General features: G+C 39.2%; 1 protein-coding gene across 10 annotated transcripts in view; it reads right to left on the bottom strand.

Annotated features, from left to right (window-relative positions):
- Positions 1-2,043: 2,043 nt before the first annotated feature.
- The window catches only part of LOC138045679 (eyes absent homolog 1-like), a 32,555-nt gene continuing 13,990 nt past the window's right edge, over positions 2,044-20,608 (bottom strand). For all 10 annotated transcript variants that reach the window (XM_068892262.1, XM_068892267.1, XM_068892258.1 and 7 more), the window contains 8 exons: positions 19,858-19,941; positions 15,853-15,942; positions 11,281-11,339; positions 10,423-10,583; positions 9,212-9,326; positions 7,316-7,437; positions 7,109-7,209; positions 2,044-3,358 (listed from right to left, as the gene is read on the bottom strand). In XM_068892262.1, coding sequence (XP_068748363.1) covers positions 3,278-3,358; positions 7,109-7,209; positions 7,316-7,437; positions 9,212-9,326; positions 10,423-10,583; positions 11,281-11,339; positions 15,853-15,942; positions 19,858-19,941 — 813 coding nt within the window. In that variant the 3' untranslated portion in view covers positions 2,044-3,277. The remainder of the gene's footprint in view (positions 3,359-7,108; positions 7,210-7,315; positions 7,438-9,211; positions 9,327-10,422; positions 10,584-11,280; positions 11,340-15,852; positions 15,943-19,857; positions 19,942-20,608) is intronic.

Below are 20,608 nucleotides of genomic sequence, written 5' to 3'. Positions count from 1 at the left end.
CGTAAAAATTGGACAACTTTGAGTTTGCAAGACATGTTTTCATGGATCGTCGATCATCTTCAATTGCAAGTGTTCGTTACAATTTGAACTTACGTTAATACATTGCCGCTAGAATTTTAAATTACCGTTTAACTTTACAACAATACTAAGTGCAAACAATCGAATAAAGCGCACGCAAACAACAACAACAACAACAACAACAACACCAAAAGCTACAGAAACTAACTGCATTAAAACATCAATGTAGCAAAAAAGATAGAGTTAGCTCCGCATGTTTTAGCTGATTATTTATTACCTCCGCAGAGCAGATTTAAAATAATTTGCCAGCACAACAAAAATCTCTTTCCCAGCAACTTCTCAATACTTCTTTCCCTCCCTGCGGAACACCTCACCCAACTCAATTTGCCATGCTTTTGAGTGGGACTTGTACTAGTTTATTCTGATGTAAAGTGTTGTAATAAATATTGTTGTTGTTCTTCTTACGCTCTATACCACTGAACCAAGGGAGACTCATGGCAGCTAGACAATATTTAAGGACGGTGCCTACTAATTCAAAGGTATTTTTGCCGGGGCGGTTTACTGAATATGCGGGAAAAGCAGATCTTAACAGGCGTTATTGAAATCCAATTGGGGGTAACCAAGCATTTTTCGAAGATAGTTAATAAACAATATTTGTAAAAAGCTTTAAAATACAAAGCAATGTATGGAGGGCAGTGGTGAGAGCACTCGCCTCCCACCATGCAATGTGGCCCGGGTTCGATTCCCAGATCCGGCGTCATATGTGGGTTGCAATTGAGTTTGTTGGTTCTCTACTGTGCTCAGAGAGGTTTTCCCCTCTCCTCAAAAACCAACACTGCCAAATTCCAATTTGATCCAGAATGTACAGACAGATATTGAACTACACCCTGGGCGCTCTTAAGGTGTTCCGTGGGTAAACAAAAAAAAAAAAAAACAAAACAAGAAAACAAAAAAACAAATTGAAGCTCAATCATCTCTGGAAAATGCGTGGTTACCTTCAATTTCCTTTTTGGATACCAAGAGCACTTGCTAAGTTCTGCTTTCGCCGCATAGTTTTGAACCGGGCAAAAGTATACCTGTATTAACAAGCACCACCCACAGGAAATCCAAGTATCTCAAGATGCGCAGAACGTATGCTCAATAACAATAGTAGGCTCCTGCCTTCACTGCTAGGACTAAACACAAGTGGAGTACACAAGATGGTATTAGCCCCGGCTAATATAAATACATGTCTTTTTCCAATGTTTACGCGGAAAGAAAGGTGGCATTCTGGTCGATTCTGAGGCTCATTTGTTGGAATTCGAAAAAAGCTTGCAGTCGGTCTTGAACACTTTCAATAAACTTGTTTCGTTTTTGGAGTTGATTGATGCACACCTTGTGGAAGAACTATTTGCTTGTTATGAACTTGCACTCTTCTACTCATCACGTCCAGTGATGAGAGGTATTGCACTTCGCACAAAGAGCAAGAACAAATGACCTCACGGACTGTACAGAATGCCATCATCTGGGAAACATGGTGCTTAAAGCCAATTTTAATTTGCAGAGAAAATAGGTGACCCAGTTCCCCAACTACAATACATGAAAATTGTGTTAGTTGTGTCGATTGCATGGACCTACTTACTTAATGTCAAACATTGCAATGTCATTTAGATAAACAACTTTTAAAAGATAGTAGAATGGTCACAGACACATCGGAACTTTTGAAGCTACAGTCTGTACCAACGACTTGGTCGAAATGAGCGCACCGTCGGCTTCCTGGGAGAATACTCTCTAGAGAGTAAAGGAACTTCCGACGTTAAATAAGGTGTACCTTTTACCATCGCGGTACTCGAGCCAGTGAAAATATACGACCTGTTATGAACAAAACAACTGGCCTACCGAAAATCGCTTCCGGAACGGGTAGAGGGAAGGAACAGCATAAACCTGCCTCTTTCCATTTTTGTAAGAAATAGAAGGACATAAGGAAGTGAAAAAAAAAAATTCCAGCTGTTTTCAATGACACAAGAAGACTGACTCAAACCTGTCTTCAGCAATTCCAATAAAGGAATATTTATTGTTATTGAAATTCCCAAATGATACATACTTTAAAACTGATACTCTGCATTTCGATTTCGACAATATACATAAGTATTTTTACAAGTAAAATTCAATATAATAATATCGAAAATTTGGCCATTCTGAATAATAAATCGAGACATTATTTTCTTACATTCCTTTGCAACAAATAACTATATTTTATTAATTGAAACAGAAATTTCTAAATCACTCACTTAATCATTACCAAATGCTACCAAGCTACTGCTGCGTGGACCTTTCTTCAAGTCGAAAGCTGTCAACTTTTAGGGTATAGACGTCGAGTTTATCATGTTTAAGTTTAAGGATAGTGCGGAAAACGCCAACAGTCAAAGGAACGGTTATGATGGCACCTTCTGTTCTTGCAATGTATGAACATTTAATATAAAATGCATTGAAATGGGTACATGTAATTCGTGTAGTACTATCAATTAAAAAGCTGTACAAGGCGATTTTACGATTTAACTCTGAAGGAAACCCTTTATTCCTCCACACCTCGTGAGCAATAACCTCTCCCACTACTATCCATACAAAAACTGAAAACAAATGTTTTACGCATGGTAATATGAATGAATGTTCTATTACTTAAAGTTCTATTACTTAATGACAGATAGTGAAAATGAATCCAAAGTTCACTATGCCGTGACATGCTATATACTATTACAAAGGGCCAGTTGGAAAAGAGCGACTGGACTCTGGACTGGACTAGAGTTGGGTGGGGGGCTTTTAGTATCACTTTTGGTTTACTTCTGCTTATACATTAAAAATAGTTGCGGAGTCTGTGTTATGTGTGTGACCTCTTCACCCACAGTGAAACTCTCTGCGGGGAATTACGATGGAAAACACAGCGTGAGGGATGGTATTAGCGCAAATTTAAAGAGAAATGGCGCCAAATACTGTTGTGTTAACAATTGACCTCGGGTGATTATTTGTAATGAAACCGAAAAATGTAAGCAGAAGTAAACCAAAACTGATTCTAAAAACACTAATCCCCTGCACCTCCCCCCCAGTCCAGTCCAGTGCCTATTTTCCAACTGGCCATTACAAAGAATATGAGTAACAAAATTAGCTACTGGACAGTATTTCATTTCAGTATGCACGTCTGCGCCATGATAACCTATCAAAGTTAAGTGTCATTTTACTTGCTCATTCCAGGTTACATTTCTATTAACACTACATATTGTTCCTATAGATGCCCAAGATCCAAAGCATGGTGGAGATTGATCAAATCTGTGTGAGTGCCGATTCTCCAAAAGGGAAAGCCCATCTGAAAAATATCAAAAAATAAACAAAGCAAGAGGTCAGTCATTGCAGTCTGGACACAGAGCTGTGAACACCTAGTTTTTATGTAATAAAGCCTCCAAATGCGCTATCAGATTTGTCTGCTCCAATTATTCACAATTTTCCAGTGTCACTTTGATATTTAAGTGCCGCTACCAGCATCTGTCACTTTAGCTCATAGAAGCAATCGCTCCAACCACCCTCATGAGTTCAGACATATCTTTGCCCGCACTAATGCATGTAAGTTTTCATTCTTCCCTGTTGTCATCCCCCTCTGGAATGGTCAATGGCTGCTGTTAATGCCGAGCCTGTTACTGCCTTCCAAGCGAATGCTTTGCCAACCAAGAAAACATTGCAACGCAATGTAGACATTTTTGTTGTAAAATGAATGAATGAATGAATGAATGAATAGGATAGTTAAAGTTCGAGACAATAATGGTTGTTTTCACTAGACTACTTTCCTAGCTGAACATTCTTTCCTGTTTTCACCGCGAAATTTAACCCGAAATTTTAGCCGTTTACTCAGAAAAGCGCGCAACTTCGGTTTCGGTTAACAGATCCTTCAGTCGAACTGACTGTTCTCGCTGCTTTCGCCGGTACTTGTTGAGGAAGCGGGTAAAGATGCTGACGATGATGTAAAGAATTTGTGCTCAAAAGCGGGTACTGCGGGTCCTGCATGCCGCCACCGTGAAATAAGTAAGGTCCTGGCCGAGGAACTGAGGGGTCTAATGAGGCCGGAAGAATTTTAAATCGGCACAGCAAAGTATTACGAGTAAATTCGTCTGCCATTTCAATGAAAAGCACTGTTTGCAAAGTGAACCACGAGGTGAGCGCGAGCGTCTGGAAAATATTTGCCAACTCACGATTTGGCAGGCATCTGTCACTACGGGCAATTTGATTGGCTGCGGCATTTACAAGGACAAGTTATACCATCTCGCGAGGTAGTATAACGTTGCGGGAATTTCCGGTCACAAAGGCGAGATAATCCCTTTGTATTTCTTGTGAAAACAGATCGCATTTTTAACTCGCTAAACTTAGAACGAGTTGTTTTCACTATACTTCCGGCCCGGTTGTTCAACAGCCGATTAACGCTCATCTCAGATTAAAAATTAACCAAGGAGTTTATTTCTCTACTCCTAAATGCTGTTCAACGCTGATATTCGGCAAAACTTTACTTTAGAAGAAGTCAATCTTAAAACGAAAATACGCAAGAGAAACTTTCTCCAAAAAGTTGAAAACATGAAACAAAAGTTTACGCTAATCCTGGATTACGGTAATCGGCTTTCAAACAACCGGGCCCCGGACTTTTCTGACTTTAACTAGTCAACCTTGTCCTAGTGAAAACACAGCCAATAACACCTTTAAGTCAATCAGCTGTTGCCGCTCAAATTCGATGATCGCTTATACGAGTAAAGCTGTCGTCCTTTTAAATAAACAGCTCCTTTAGGAGCCACCAATATGGCAAAAGTACATGGCAAATAAAAAGAATAGACCATATTGGTATTGTCAGTATTGGACTGGAGCAAGCTTGCAATGGAGGCTAACGCGGGGGAATCTTTTCAAATGCAAGTACCTTTTAGTATATTCCCCCGCATTAGCCTCCATTGCAAGCTACAATTCGGGTCAAAAGACCTCGGGACACTTGTCAAAGTTTGGGCGAAAAGTAGAGAATTTACTGTACCTGTTTCCATCGTTATATGAGCAACGCGTGTTCTTCTTTCGCTGCCTTTTTTGCGCCCCCCTTCCCCCCAGACAATGTTGAAACATGCGATCGATCGATGAACGGATCTTGATTTTGGAGACCGTGAAAACTCAACATTGTAATGGGGGGAGGGGGAAAAGCGGTTTTGACCAGGATTGGAGTTCCAGTCCAATACTGAGAATACGAATATGGTCTATTAGTATATACTAAAACAGTGGATAGCGTTGAACTCGCGCGCTGATTGGCTACTCAAACTCCGGATATCCTTTGCTATTCACCTCTGAGCAATTCGCGCTTAATTCGCGACCGAAAATGTTGTAATCTGTGCAGGAATAAATGAGTTAAAATCATCTTTTTGTGCTACCTTATCTCACTGTTTTAGTATATACTAATTAGCAACTATTCACCTCAGTGTCGGTGGCTAGTGGTGGATATTTACCTCGCCCCTTCGCGGCTCGGTAAATATCCACCAGTTGCCACCTCCACTTCGGTGAATAGTTGCTGATTAGTATATTCTAAAACAGTGGATAGCGTTGAAGGCGCGCTCTGATTGGCTACTCAAACTCAGAGCAACTCGCGCAGGACTTGAGCCAGAAAATATTGTAATCGTTGCAGGAATAAACGAGCTAAAATCACCTCCTTGTGCTATAAAATGGATTAACGTCTTAGACTATCAAGAGTTTAATTTTACCTTTTCGATGCAACTATCAGGGGTCGCAAATCATAAATTGTTCAAGGAAATAAGTAATCCCCTAAAGTTATCGACATTCTACCGACAGGTCACCAACACCTTACAGACTGACTGTCGGCCAACAGATGGCCCACAAGCAAACAGTTATCTTTTCAGCAAAACATAAATAAAGACGTATGCAGACTGATGGCGGAGTTGAATAGCTTAATAAACAACATATTCCTTATGTCACTTTAACGAACACCTGATATTACTGCCAAACAGGTCACAAGGTATACCTTTGGAGGAAACCACAACCTGTACCATGTTCCAATAGTTGATTAACAAAGAATTCCATCTCATATCGAGGGTTAATCTAATGATATTACCACAAGTTAGTAGTAAACGCCCGAACAGTTCGGACGCGAATATTTTATCGCACTTGTGAAATGGAACAGTAAATTGAATACAATAGAGATCTGTAGCAAATGTTAATGAATACTAATTAGCTGAGCAGGAGTTTGTATGAAAAGTCAATTGTACTGGGCCTGGTTAATCAAAAGCCGATTAATTTTAATCCCAGATTAAAATTTAACCAACCCAAAAGCTGTTTAATGCTGATAATCGGCAAAACTTTACAAAAGAGGAAGTCAATCTTGAAAGCAATAATTACCAAAATAAAATTTCACCAAAAGTTGAAAAAAATGAAACCAATGTTTACGCTAACCTTGGAATCATTCATCGACTGATTTATATTCTTGGGTTTCACTCACGTGTTCAACAGCCATGTTTTCGATGAAAACAAAAGAAAACGTTTGCACAATAATAGGGTTAAATTCCCGGAGGAAATAGATCGGGACACCAACATGGCGGCCGTGACATCACGAGAAAACCAAGAATTGGGGTTAACAGAGGAGAAAATGTGACCCAAATAGTACCTGGTGATTGGTCATAACTTTGATAAGTAATTGTACATGGACAAACAAGCTTACTCAAAAACAAAGACAGCAGAAAACTAAGCTGAATACCTTTGAAATTCACGACCAACCAACCCTCCCCCACGAAAAAAAAATAAGAATTCATCGTGCATCTTGTAGAGAACCCCGTTACAGCACTTACCAGGATTTTAGTATCACAGAAATTGTTGATATTTTAGAAATTTGACTAGATTCAATCATTATGAACTGCAGGTAACTCAGTCAGTTTTGATATTACGTTGGAGAAGCCTATTTCCTCTTCCAACCCTAAATTTACAGTATCGCGGCGTACTGCAAACACGATTTTATCACAATCGTTAAATATGTACAAAGGAGGCCAAATAAGTACTTTTTACAAGAAAACCGCTTGAACAGCCAGACATTTACCTGTTTGCTTGCCATTTCTTCATCTCTTCCATCACCAACTACTACATATGTACATTTCTTTCCAAAACGATTTGATATTCTTTCAAAGCAGGTTTCCTTTCCTATTTCAAAAGCAATATTTTGTATAAAAAATATGAAAACACGCCCACACATCCCTCTTAAAAACAAAGCACATAGAATGAACAGAAGCGCTCAAATACAACTCACCAACTTTTGTAGCACTATAAATATTTTCAAGTGGAAAAATTCCTCCCAGTCCGTAAAGAAGGCACTTGGCCAATGCAGGAACAAGTTGGGTGGTTGTCACCATAACATTCAGACAATTTGTCCTGAGATGAAAAAGCAAAAACATTAAAGAGGAGACACAAAATTCAGGAAAGGGACAATTCCCAGGCTACAACTTCCTCAACTATGTTTATTCTTTGCAAACACGAAAACAATCCAGATACCACACAGCATTTTACAACCTCTAATTTCAGTGGATCGGTATGGGACACAGTTTTATCGTTTCTCCTGTTTTTGTTTTTTTTTTAGCCTGTTGTCTCCTGACCAATCACAAGAGCCGTTGTAATAGCTGTTGTCCTGGTCCAAACAATCATCAACTATGAAGTATACAAAGAATGATACAGAGGAACCACAGGATAAACCACGAGGGCCCCTCAGAATTCTTTAATTTTTTTCAAAACAATACGAGTATTCATTCATGCTCTCTATGGAAGGAACTTTATATAAGTGTCTAATTTTCAAGCGCTGAAACACTAATTGGGGACAACGTAAACTGTAATAATTCTACCTTTTATTTAGAGATAGAGACGTATTAACCTATCACAGTTTTCTAACTTGCAGCCCTCTAAACCAGATTGAACTGTAATTTGGAGTGTCAAGTCCGCGATGACCCCAGGCCACAATGGTGGAAGGCGAAAGCACTCATCACTTCGCCAACCCTGCTCCCCGGGAGCGTACGGCAAGGGATATTCCTGATGGTCATCCATCCAGAAACTAAATCTGCCCAAAAAGGCTTCACATTGATCAATTCAAGAATCAATGTCAACCCTGTGAGCCAACCGTGCGCCTGAGTTGAATCAACAAATTAACGCAAATCAAATCAAATGTTGCTTTCTTGAGGAGAGGGGAAAACCTGAGTACCCGGAGAAAAACCTCTCAGTGCTCTCAGTAGAGAACCAACAAACTCAACCCACATATGATGCCAAGTCTGGGAATCGAACCTGGGCCACATTGGTGGGAGGCGACTGCTCTCACCACTGCGTCATCCCTGCACCTCTAAAATATACACTTATATGGGACAAGAGAACATTTTAAGTATTAACCACCTACAAACATCACAGCAATGTGAAACCATGCTGTAACCAAAACAACAAAATCAAGGTACACAATTTGAACAATGACCAAAGAAAGATGCAATCCTCGCACTGGACAATTTAAGCAATTGTCTCTAATTTTCAGGTGGCCTCAACAGGACTCAAACCCATGACCTCTACCGCGCTGGTGCAATGCTCAAACAACTGAGCTATGAAGCCACTCAGTTGGAAGCAGGTGAATATGTTGGGCTCATGTGTTCCCATGAAAAAACTGATGAATGAAAGAAATGTATAATTATTTGAAGTGCGGGTTATAGACAGAAGATTAAGTGATAAGTGCTTAAGGCATTGACACCTCGAATGCTCTTGATGGAACACCTCCAGTTGATGAGTAAAATCGTTTGGCGTTAGACAGACTAAAATATGTTAAGTCTCACTCCCAGGGGTTGTTGGGTTAAATTGTCCAGTTGAGTACGAGGATCACATCGATCTTTCATCTATAACCCACACTTCAAATACGCAATTCTTTAATTCATCAGTCCCTTCACAAGAACACATGGGCCCTGGCAACTAAATGACCTGCGTCCAATGAATGAGTTTCCAGTATTGTGATCCACAATACTACCATGAGGTAGTAAAGGCACCTTAGTTGTTCGGAAGTATAGATGGTACAAAATGCAGCAAGTAGAATCTTTGTATCAAATAAAAGCTAATTTATCAACCTTATGGGTTGTTTAGAGTGTTTCAATGAGCCTGTTGCCATTGCTGAGCCAGGGTCCCTTACCTGGAGTGGATCAATGTTAAGGCCTTTAATGCTAATGTCAGCCAAGAATCTGTTATGGCCTCCAATTCCATCCGCAATTGGAGCCATGTCTCTCTCTTAGCAGGACCAAGAAGACCTGAAAAGTGAAAACCATGCAAAATAGTATCACCGACTGTTAGATCAGTTTGACCAACACTGGACATTTGGTGCAGCAGGAAGCGAGTTTAAACCCAAACAGTTAAGAGTTTTTTTCAAAAAAATTAAAGGCAGCGGTAAAAGTGTAGCTTTTGTAATGTAAATCAATAGACCTCCCATTTCTTGTCTTGTCCCAGAACATAAACCAAAGTGTTTCACAATACTTGGTTCTTAACTCTGTTTGATGTTTAGGAACCCACACAATGTTAACAGACAGCTGTGATACAGTGTGACACAAATTTGCCTCAACCATGAGGTTACCACGACAGATACTGCAATGCTAAATAAGATTACAACTTTCTGGATATGATAAGCTAAGCAAGAGAATCATTCTTGTTATAGACCCAGTATTGCCCATTATGCATTGTGTGCTAGCTACCATTCGCGGCCATTTTCTTGATGTTGAAAAATCGGGAACTTAGTGGTGGCCTCGGAAATCTGTTTGCATCGTTGATGCTACTGATGTAACAGTGCTCTTCTTAGGCATTGATTTTGGTAGTGTCTTTAACAGTGAATTTGCGGAATTTTCAATTCATCTTCTTCCGGAAGAAACATTGCAGCCACTGAGGTAAACTGAAATTTTGGTAAACATTCACTTGCTTGTCAAATGCAGTCGTACCCTTTTGTGCGTTCCGAATCTTTTGATTATTTTTGAATTATACATTTCGATTTCACTTGTAGAGTTTTGAAGCCAGGTGTATTGACAGATGTTCCTCTCAACCTAGATCCATTACACCTGCAGTGGGTTCAAAGTAAAGTTGATCAGCACCGTCAAATGTAGCTCCAGTACAAGCGCCAAAGAGACAAAGAACTCATCTCAACAAATGCAACTGCCTATATTTGCAAGGTAACAAGCAAAACTGCAAGCCATCCTAAGCTAGCATGTATTACAAAAAACAAGAGCTTTCTAAAGGTCTTCCTTCCCCATGAAGTTGCTGTCCATGAACAGGAACACTGACATATTCATATGTTGATCTTTCTGTTAATCTTGCCATCAAAGATTTGAAGGTTGCTACACATAAAAAACACTGATTTACCTCCAACATTATTCCGATAGCTGTTATAAACCTCCTTTATGCGTCTGTATCTGTAAGCAAGTTTCCTCATCCAGTCCACTCCACCTCGGACTCCTGTTGCTAAGCACAGATTGGCTGATGTAGCAGCCGCATGAAATCCATCTCCCTCAAAGTTGTAGGTACTGCACACATGCAAAGAGGTTCTCGAGTGAGTATCATATTTTTCTTCACTTAGCACCTGTGCAACAGGCGCTTATTTAAAATGGCATGCCATTTCAGTTAAAACTACTGAATACTCATTAAATGAGTCTTCAGCACTTTCTGATCAAATAAATAAAATAGCGTACAATGTGACAATACTAGGAACTTCAAAAGTTTGCATAACTCTCTGTCTGCAAAGAAATTACCACATCATGTGCTTAAGGCTGGTGGGAAAAAAGTTACATGTATTAAACTAGTGTTAAATTTTTCTTGCCATGCACCTCAACGGCATACAGTAATATGGTCAAAGCAAAATATAAAAAATCCCAATACAAAAAAAACAAAACAAAGGGAAACAGGATTGCCATTCCCAAAAAATAAAAGTGAGTGACGCCTGAAGGGAAAAACAAACATGAATAACAGTTAAAATCCTAACATTCCCACAAATGGACAAAAATAAGGTAACAGAATTCAAAATGTCCATCTAAACTGAATGATGGAATTTAAACTTAACTGCTGTAACAACACCACTGATTCTTGATTCTCATGGATGACACTGCCCTTCGACTGTTACATTTTAACTGAGTCTGTTTAAACATCAACAGTGTCGCTGAACCCAAGCAGACAAAGGACAATTTTGTCCAAAAAATGATGTATGACTGCGAAAGTTTTAAATACCTTAAATCTAACCCATTATCATCTGCAGCAACATCATCAATGTGCACTTGATCACAATCCTGGAAAATGAGCATAATATTAAAAAGATATGGTGGCAAGTTATTGCTAAAATTTAAGGGGGAAGGGGGGTTTATTATCAACTACAGAAAAGAAGCAAGTTGTTTGCAAGTGACAATTTTTGTCAAAACCAATTTCCATGCAATAAGAAAAGCCTACACAGAGGAATCTTAACCAGCTTCAGTAGCATTGCAGTAACATCAGGACTCGAAATTGCAACCGCTACAGTTGCATTTGCGACTAAAATATTGGGAGGAATCGTATATTTGGGAATAGTTTTCACCTTAGCTCTACTGAAATAAAGGTTAGCAGTAGCCACTTTGCAGCTATCTTTGCTAAAATAAATGAAGAAATGAAGAAGTGAATTTTCTTTCCATCTGAAGATAATTATGGGGCACAATTATTGCAGCATAATTTAGCTGCAATGTTATATGCACAAATGCCATTTCCTTAAAAGCCTGGACATGCTATTTCAATAGACTTCATTCAATGACCGAAAAACATTGCTGTATAAATGTTACTAAGAACCATATTAATGCACTCTAGGTATTCCTTGCTGTGTAGAACAAAGGATGGGGAGCATGGAAATGGATGAATTTATTGGCCAACTTTTTTTAAAGCTTTGACAAGGCATTTTGATGAAGTCACTATCAATATTGTTCCCAGAGTTAGTTACTCTTGACCAGGGTAAGGAAATGAGTGACTCTCGGATAATCCGTTTTGAATGACAAGGTTCTTGTCATGAACACCACTGCGCAGGCGTACGAGTAACGCCAAAATGGCCAAGAGAGTGGAGGATTTGTATCACAAAATTAGGATATCCCAACCTAGAACTGAAAAAGGAACAATAGTTGGAGCGATATGCCTGGACAAAAATCTATGTGCTGAATATGTTACCAACGGGCTGTGCTGTCTTGTGTTGCCTGGGATTTTCAATTAGAATTTGTGTAACATGGAGGTGTAAAGCAGATTGTGCGGATGCTGAATGCCCTGATCCAGGATCAGTTTCAAAAGTTAAAAGACAGTCTTTGTTTTGTAAAGTATCATGGAAGACTAAGGAGAGCAAGGAAGGATCTTTCAAGTTAGATTCTTTGTCACCAGAGAAGAATAAGGATTCTTTTCAAAAGAACAAGAGTTTCCTTACTGTTCTAAAGAAGTAGAGGTCTTGAGGGAAGAATCATTTTGCTGCTTTTCATTGTACAAACAGAGAAGGACTGTTCTCCACCAAATAATGACAATTCTTTAATAGAGATGTATACTTCTAGTTGGATAACCATGTTGATTTTTAGAATATTATTCTTCCATGAAAATTTATCATGCTTTCCAAATTTAGAAAATATATATACCGGTACATACACAAGGCAATACATACAAGCCATAGTCACAAAAACAACAACAATTTACATCCAACAATGTTGCATGTGGAATCTAACTTTGTTTGATAGTTAGGCCAGGGCTTTAGCCTGCTTTATGCAAAACAAATATTGATGCAAAAGTAAATAAATATTGATATACAGTTTTTAAGAAAAGTGGTGTCGATGAAGAATAAATATGCAACATGAAAACAACATAAATTTTGTGCCACAAATATAAAAAGTTACCATCAGTGAAAAACATTTTAGGAGATTTTTGGTATGTTCAATTTTTCTATTGTACTTTTGGCTGCACAAGTAAATCGCAAAATTGAAAGTGACATTGATTTCAGCGGCCGCTTGTGGTAAGGTTTCCTTGCATGTTACTAACAACACATGAAATAAAGGATACATCTGTGACATTTGAAATTATGGGTTTTTGTTATTGTTAGTTTGGTTCTTTTTTTCTTTCAAGTGTTATAAAGTTTGACAAAAAATGTGCAAATTCAACACAAAGATCACCATGTGTGGTTCCAGAAAATATCCATACCCCACCACCGAGGGAATTTCACTTAAGACCCCCCAACCCCTCTGGAAAAGTTTATTTTTACGAAAAAGATTATCAAAGTAAAGAATGATACCGATTGCAGTTATGCGATGGTTTTCATTTAATTTCATTGAGTGGCCTCGAATTAGAACACAGTAAACTACCTACAATGCAATATAAACGACACAATGTTGCTTATCCCTTAAAATGACGGAGCTGAATTTGTATCTGTCAGTTTACCTTGCTGTGCAAGCTTACGTTTCTTTTTTCCCCAAGCGGGAGGTAGCCGCCTCACCCACCGTAATGTTGATGGAATTAACCCATTTCAGCGTGAATATGATCGCAGACATGTCAAACTTTCAACCACAAAATTAAGAGGAAATGAAACGGAGAATAAAAACTCTAGATTCTGAAATTGTTACATCATAGACTTTCTGCTTCTTGAAGCGAAACTTTCACTGCTGTACTGTTTTTCAATTGACTGACGCGACACGGAGATCGAAGAAACGTAGCTAGTAACCACACCTGTTACGCTGTCTTGTCTCTATGAAGACTGGTCATGAGTAATGGCGGTCAATATCACATACCCGACAACTAGAGTTTTTGTTGGCCTAACAGGGGCCTAATTCCTTTGGATTCACATACATAATGCTTTAGAAAGAAAGAAAACCTGATTTAGATGAATTATATAGTTAGACTTACTTATTTCTTCAAAACTGATCTACCAAGATAGGTAAATAGCAATTTTTGTATAGAGTTAGAAATTAACCCCTCAGAAAGTGATTTTTATTGTGCCACCCCCTTTCCCCTCCTGAATTTCCTGGGCCTCTGACCCAGACTTGGTATTAAAATGCTATCACACAATAATTATTGCTCAAAACATCTTCCTAGAAATGGTACAGTACCGCTCAGAATTAACCTAACAGGGAACGCTGAAGGGAACGTGTTACATATTCGTTCAATTTCCGTTCTCTCATCCGTTCTATATCCGTTGTGTACCCGTTCCGAATCCGTTCCAGTTCTGTTCTCTTGTGGTTCCATCAGAAGCGTTCCATGTAACGAATTTACAAGAAAAAGAACACGTTCACAAAAACCGGTAACATTCACTGCGAGATGAACATGGGATTGTAACTTCGAGTCAAGCAGTTAGTCTTTTCCTACAACGAGGTTTTTGGGCTAGAGATATTAAAAAAAAACAGTTAAATTATTGCAGTGATCAATAAGATTTCTTTTTCAATTGTGCAAAAATATAATATTTGATTGTATACAAAAAGTGACCAAAACAAGGACAAAAGATGACTTACGTATAAATTTGGCCTTGCGCACGGTATTGGTTGTCAAACGCTTACTGACATACCTGAAGTTTTTCTGTTATTTCTTTGTTACAAAGTATTTATCTGGAATAATACCGAAAGCAAAAGCTTGTCTATTATGTCTGCTGTTTATTTTGATACTTTCCTTGTGTTGATTTTGCTTTGTTAGCGCACAGCACAAAGACAAAGTTGGTGGAATCCGAAAATTTTTCGTTGGACGTGCTACATTTTGATCCGAAACATCACACTTTTAATTCGTTTCTATCGTTCGTTTGGTTCGCGGCAGCTATCGTTTGAAAGAATGGAAAAAAAGAAAGGTTTAAAGCGTTTTAAAGGTTTCGAGGGTTTAAGGTTTGTACTTTGCGTGACAGTATTAGTCACGTTTTGAGTAAAAATTGTCACGTGCTAGGCAACCAAACTTGTTCAGTGAAGCAGAACGAGGCAGTTGTTTTGTTTGCGCGCATTTCACGCCTAGTGGAATTTTAACGTGTATTTTCGGTTATGTACAAAAGAAATATCTTAAAGGAACGATTAACGTGAAGGAAACCATTCAAACCGAACGAACCAAACCACAGATCAAACGATAAATTTATTTTTGGCGTGATGGTTAAAAATTTAGTGCAAAAACTAGTCGCTCGCGTAACGCTAGTTCTGGTTCTACAACTCTAAAAGTACTCATTGTCTGTGGATGAACGGTATTATCCAACTAATGTGTACGTAAATTTTCAAGCCTCTTTGGCCATATTGATAAAAAGAAAATATTTACACTAACATCTCAATCCCGTTCACTGCAGCTGTTTTTCTCGCTGATTTGAAGTGCGGGTTTTTTTGTTTTGTTCTTAATTGAAAACAGAAAGATATTTTGAAGCTTTCTCTTTACCAGCTAAATGCACATGAAATGTACTTTCCATCTCCGTTTTCAGATTATTACAGTTTCCCAATTGTAGTCTTAAATTCAAGCGCTTAATTTAGCAGCCTTGAACACCAATCCCTTTTTTAACCGCCGGGTGTCAAGCCACACGCGCCTAATGCTAACAAATGTGGACTTCACAAAGTACACGTAAATCTCGCTAACCGGGGACGTTCTCTAGAATGCGTTCCTGCATATGAGAACGTGTTCTAGAGAACAGGTTAAAGAGAACTTGTTTGTTCCATATCCGTTCTGCCCCCGTTCCAAATCCGTTCTGTCGCTGCTTCATTTCTCGTTCAAGTTTCGTTCTGATCACGTTCGCGAACGCGTTCCATGTTAGGTTAATTCTGAGCGGTACTGTACGTCTGACTAGAAAAAAAAGGTGGTCCTTACCTCTAAATCATTGAAAAATAAATGACTGTCTGCCAAATTGAATATCATTTCTTCCATGCGAAGGCCTAATGACACAGAATTTGGAGCATCCTAAAATAAAAAGGAAAGACAACATATTGTGAACAGAAAAACTCAGTGAAGCCCTTCCATCTGTTTTTCTTTTGGTCACAGTATAGCAAACAAAAAAAGGTCAACCAGCAAGCTGTAGATATTATACAAAATAAGAAACAAGATGCTTCTGTAAGTGTTTACTCAGAATACCATGTGGCGAAGAAGTAGGGTAATACATTTCAAAAAGGTAGTTTTTAATTTGAGTGATATTCAAATTTTCCAAGTACAGAACAAAAAAAAGTTTCTGCAGCCAGCTGAAGTCTGGATGGCTCATTCATTAATAATGGATAATATACTCGTGAACATTGCTTAACATACTTATTTGGCTACAAGCCGAGCGCCAAGACCCCAAACTTCTTTAAAAAAAAATCAACTTGACCGACACGAAATCTATCTATAAGCCGTGAGCCATTTTAGGTCTTGATCTTTATTATCGAGCATGGAATTTTCGTAAAAATACAATTGACATTGACTGAAAAATTATGCTGAAAGCAATAAACGTGATTGTGAGGTGACGAACATTATTAAAACAATTCCTGACCTCACTGGAAACATGTCTTCGTACAAGCGAAGCGTTTATAAAAAGCTATTCAACTAGAAACATCAAATCACAGTGGAGATGAATTTGATGTGACCCTAACAAATCAATAAAACAGCTTGTGCAGGTTTAACAAAACATTCTGAGTTTAGAAACCTTCCATCATAATCAATCTTGTTCCTTAAAAGTCTACCCGCAATCATGCCAAAAGCTTGACGTTCAGCTTACAATCTCGCCTTTAAACTTAAAATAGTCACCGAAGCAGAAGCTGTCGAAAATAAATTCGAGATCGCCCGAGAATACGGCATCAGCGAGTCAATGGTCTGCCGCTGGAGGAAAGTTCAGGCAAATCTATTCAACAGGGAGCTTAAATTATCGGCCAAACAAAAGACAATGGGCTGCTTTACACCAAAGTACGTGTATCCCAAGCTCGATCAATGAATGTTGGAGTGGTTTTCAGAGCAAAAAAGTCACGGTAAGATTTTCCCTCTAATGCGTACGGTTTTTTGCTTGGAAAATGCCGCTTTAAAACAAGAAGAAATCCACTTGTTGCTTGGTGTCATGTTCTCATTGGCTACCTTTCATTGGCTAGTAGCATTTGATATTGGCTCTACTCGATCTTCCACTTCTTCGTGCTGACACACTTTCTTTTCATTTTAAACACGAATAGCTGTCAGTGGTTTAATGCCAAAGAATTTTGTGATGATCCAGATTTTAAAGCGTCCCTCCGTTGGTATCAGAAATGGAAGCGTCGTCATTGCATCAGCCTATGAACAAAAACAACCCTTGCGCAGCGTTTCCTGAACTATTTAGAGGAACAAACAGTGAAGATCTATCGGTTTGTCAAAGCGGCACGTCAGCGTTGTGGATACTCATTGGCAAGGATCTTCAACATGGATGAGACACCAATGCGGTTCAAGCTTCCGTCCAGCCATACCCTTGAATTCAGCGTCAGCAGAAATGTTCCCGTAAAATCTTGTGGTGTGGAGAAGAGAAGTTTCACAGTAACGCTACAACAAGTTGCAAAATTGTTGAGACACTTTCATTAAAAAACACCTTTTCTAGCTTCCAATGCCTGCCGTATCAAGAATTTAAACCTTTCCCACTTTCTCTCCCCTCTCCCCCTTTTAATGTTGACTGCTTAAGTTCCCAACATTTTTTTTGTCTTGCTAGCAACACTGATAAGGGGGGGAGGGGGGCTGCAGTGTGAGAGATAATAGGGAAATTAATAATGCCCCAAGTGAAGTGTCTCCATTATTTTTGCAACTTGTTGTAGCATTTGTGGCTGATGGAAAGAAACTGCCGCCCGCAGTGATCTTCAAGGGAGTGCGAACATCTAGAGACCTTGTTGTGCCAGATTCCGTCAGAGTTTCTTTCCATAAAAAAGGATGGATGGATGAAGCTGGTAAGCTTGTCGTTTTGTCTTGCTTTATTTAACAATCACCATCAATCGCCTTCTTGTTACCGGTATTTTTACTTCAATTAAGCTCGATGTACAAGTGCCTTCATTGCGGTGTTTTCGCTTCCATTGATTTTATCCTTTATTCATTTTAGGTGTTAAGGAGTGGATTCGCACTTGCCTGCCAAGAAGCCCTGCGGATGAGCCGTCGCTGCTGGTGAGGGAATCGTTCCGTGCTCACCTGACGTGAAAGAAGTTTTGCGGAAACAAGCTTGACGTAGCAATAATTCCTGGCAGCCTAACTCCTGTCCTTCAGCCATTAGACAAGTGCCTGAACAAACCGTTTTAAGGAAAATATCAGGCGACAGTACCTTTTGTGGCTAATTACTGGTCCCTTCGAGTTTACACCTGCCGGGAAGAAGAAGGCTCCGTCACGAAACCAAGTCCTTCGATGGGTAAAACATGCGAAATATACCCGAGAAGGTGAGGCATTCATTCAAGACTTGTGGCATCTCCAACGCACACGCAGCACAGAAGACTATACCATCTTTGATGAGAATATCCCAGAAGAAGAAACTAGTGATGACAAGAAAATCGACGACGACTTCGAAACAGACAGCGAGGAAGAAGACGAGCAGTAAGATCGATCCCAATCAAACAACAACTAAACTGGCTCCTTTACGAGCCACCAAATAATAAAAGTCCATAACCAACTGAATAAGTACGGTAATGTTCATTAACAACTGCGTCACAATGTGGAGGTTGGGTGCTTGAGACATCCTGGAGCTTCCACTATTGGTAGCCAGCTCCACGATGGAAACTGCACCAATGACTGGCAAAACCTGGCAAAGCCCAAGCAGGGGGGCCTCCGAGCCTAGAGGGGTGGGAGAGAAGGAGCTCATGGCCCCCCAGGCAGGAGCTCTAAACACACCCAATTCCGACAACACCCAACGACCACAGAACCAACGCTAACTGACTAAGAACTGCTGACAGCTTGTAAAACCACTGCAACGTGCATACCACAAACTGCTCATAAAAACACGAAAGGAACAGTAGACCACCATCAGCCATACAGCCTGCACTGGTACATATGACTGCTGACTCAAAGGCTGTGTCACTGGTATACTGCTTAAAACCTGTGCCAGGCTAAAATGTGTATTTTAAGAGAAACCGCCAAAAAAAAAACCATAAAACGTGGCAGCTTGCAACATTATGGAGGTGGTAAAATGAGAAAACTCCTTTCATTTCTATTTCAAAAACATTGGTAGGACAAAAAGTAACACAAACAGCTATGAACTTAATTGTCAATCACTTTCTCTGGACGTCAATGATGATAATAACAATGCAAATAGCACTGGCAACCACTTGTGATATTCTGGTCGCCATTACTCAATTTTTAGTCACATTGGCAACCAGGAAGGCACAATTTCAGACCCTGGATATGGAGGTTGAATTGTTTTGCGCAAAGGTATCTAGTGCATTGCTTTTAGCCAATGAAATAACTGCCTTGTGATTCTAATGTCCATTTGCTGCCATGAAACTCGAATAACTTTCAGGTATCCTGAGTAATGATCTACTATCCCAGAAGCAACTACAATCATAGACAAAAGTAGTTAGGAAGCTTATGTAAATGAACCACACCAGAGCTGTATTTCAACCTGCTTCTGTTAAAGCTCAAAAGAAATAGTTTCACTTTCTCTTACATAGCCCCCCTCCCCCCTATTCGAAGGAGGGGGGAGAGGAGAGAAGCAATGAAGACTTCAAAAGTGCTAACCTTCCCAACAGTTTTGTCTAGGATTTCTACTATCCCAGAAGCAACTAGTTTTCTCATAAGAGGCCACTCTTTGATTTACTACACTGTACCAAGGTCTAATCGGGCAAATCCTTTTGCAACTGAATCTCACCAAAATAATTACACTGTTTGGAACAATAGTACAAAAATGCATCATTGAATTACCTTGCCAAATTTAGAAGCAAATGTCCCCGTTAGAAGAGAATGGAAAATGATAATCGTTTCATCAAGATCCCAAATAAAGATTCTCTGAAAAAAAAAAAGTGTGACTGAAGCATGTGCTACTATGTACATGTACACTAAAATGAACATCGAATTTTAAAAAATTGTTCTAAAAAATACTGAAAGTTTTGCATTTCTAAGACTTTGGACCAGTGTTTTCAGGTTTTTCAATAACATGTTAATACTATACCTTGCGAAACTTGTAGGAGTACGATACCAAATGTATGCCCAAATCCTAGAAAGCTAAAATGCACCCAAATGGGATTTGGGGGAAAAGCCACGAATGCCTCTTGCTGAGAATCATTTTACACTGTATGTGTTTCTTAATTAAAAACTTTAAGAAAACAAAACTGATTTAAAAGCACAAGGTAAGGTTACCTTTATACAAACGTTGGCCGTGTAGCACTTATATTTTAAACAGAATTAACTGAAGAGACTGAAGTGTAACATGAAGTGCTAGATTTCTATCTCATATGAACCACCCTGGTCTTAGTTTTTCTCTGCCCTTGTGTGGGCCCAGTTCCATCAGTAGGGCTAACGCTCACATGGTTCATATGGGATAGAAATCTAGCACTTCACGTTACACTACACTCTCTTCAGTTAATTCTGATTTAAAAGCAGTTTGTTCAAAGGGCACTGTGAACCAGAGTAGTGTTTTCTCTCTACAGGGGCAGCTGTACTCAGTCTACTACAG

The sequence above is a fragment of the Montipora capricornis genome, chromosome 4 (assembly GCF_036669925.1).
Source record: "Montipora capricornis isolate CH-2021 chromosome 4, ASM3666992v2, whole genome shotgun sequence".
Lineage (NCBI taxonomy): Eukaryota > Metazoa > Cnidaria > Anthozoa > Scleractinia > Acroporidae > Montipora > Montipora capricornis.
The sequence above is the reverse complement of the archived record's forward strand: the minus strand, read 5'-3'. Positions and strand labels throughout refer to the sequence as shown.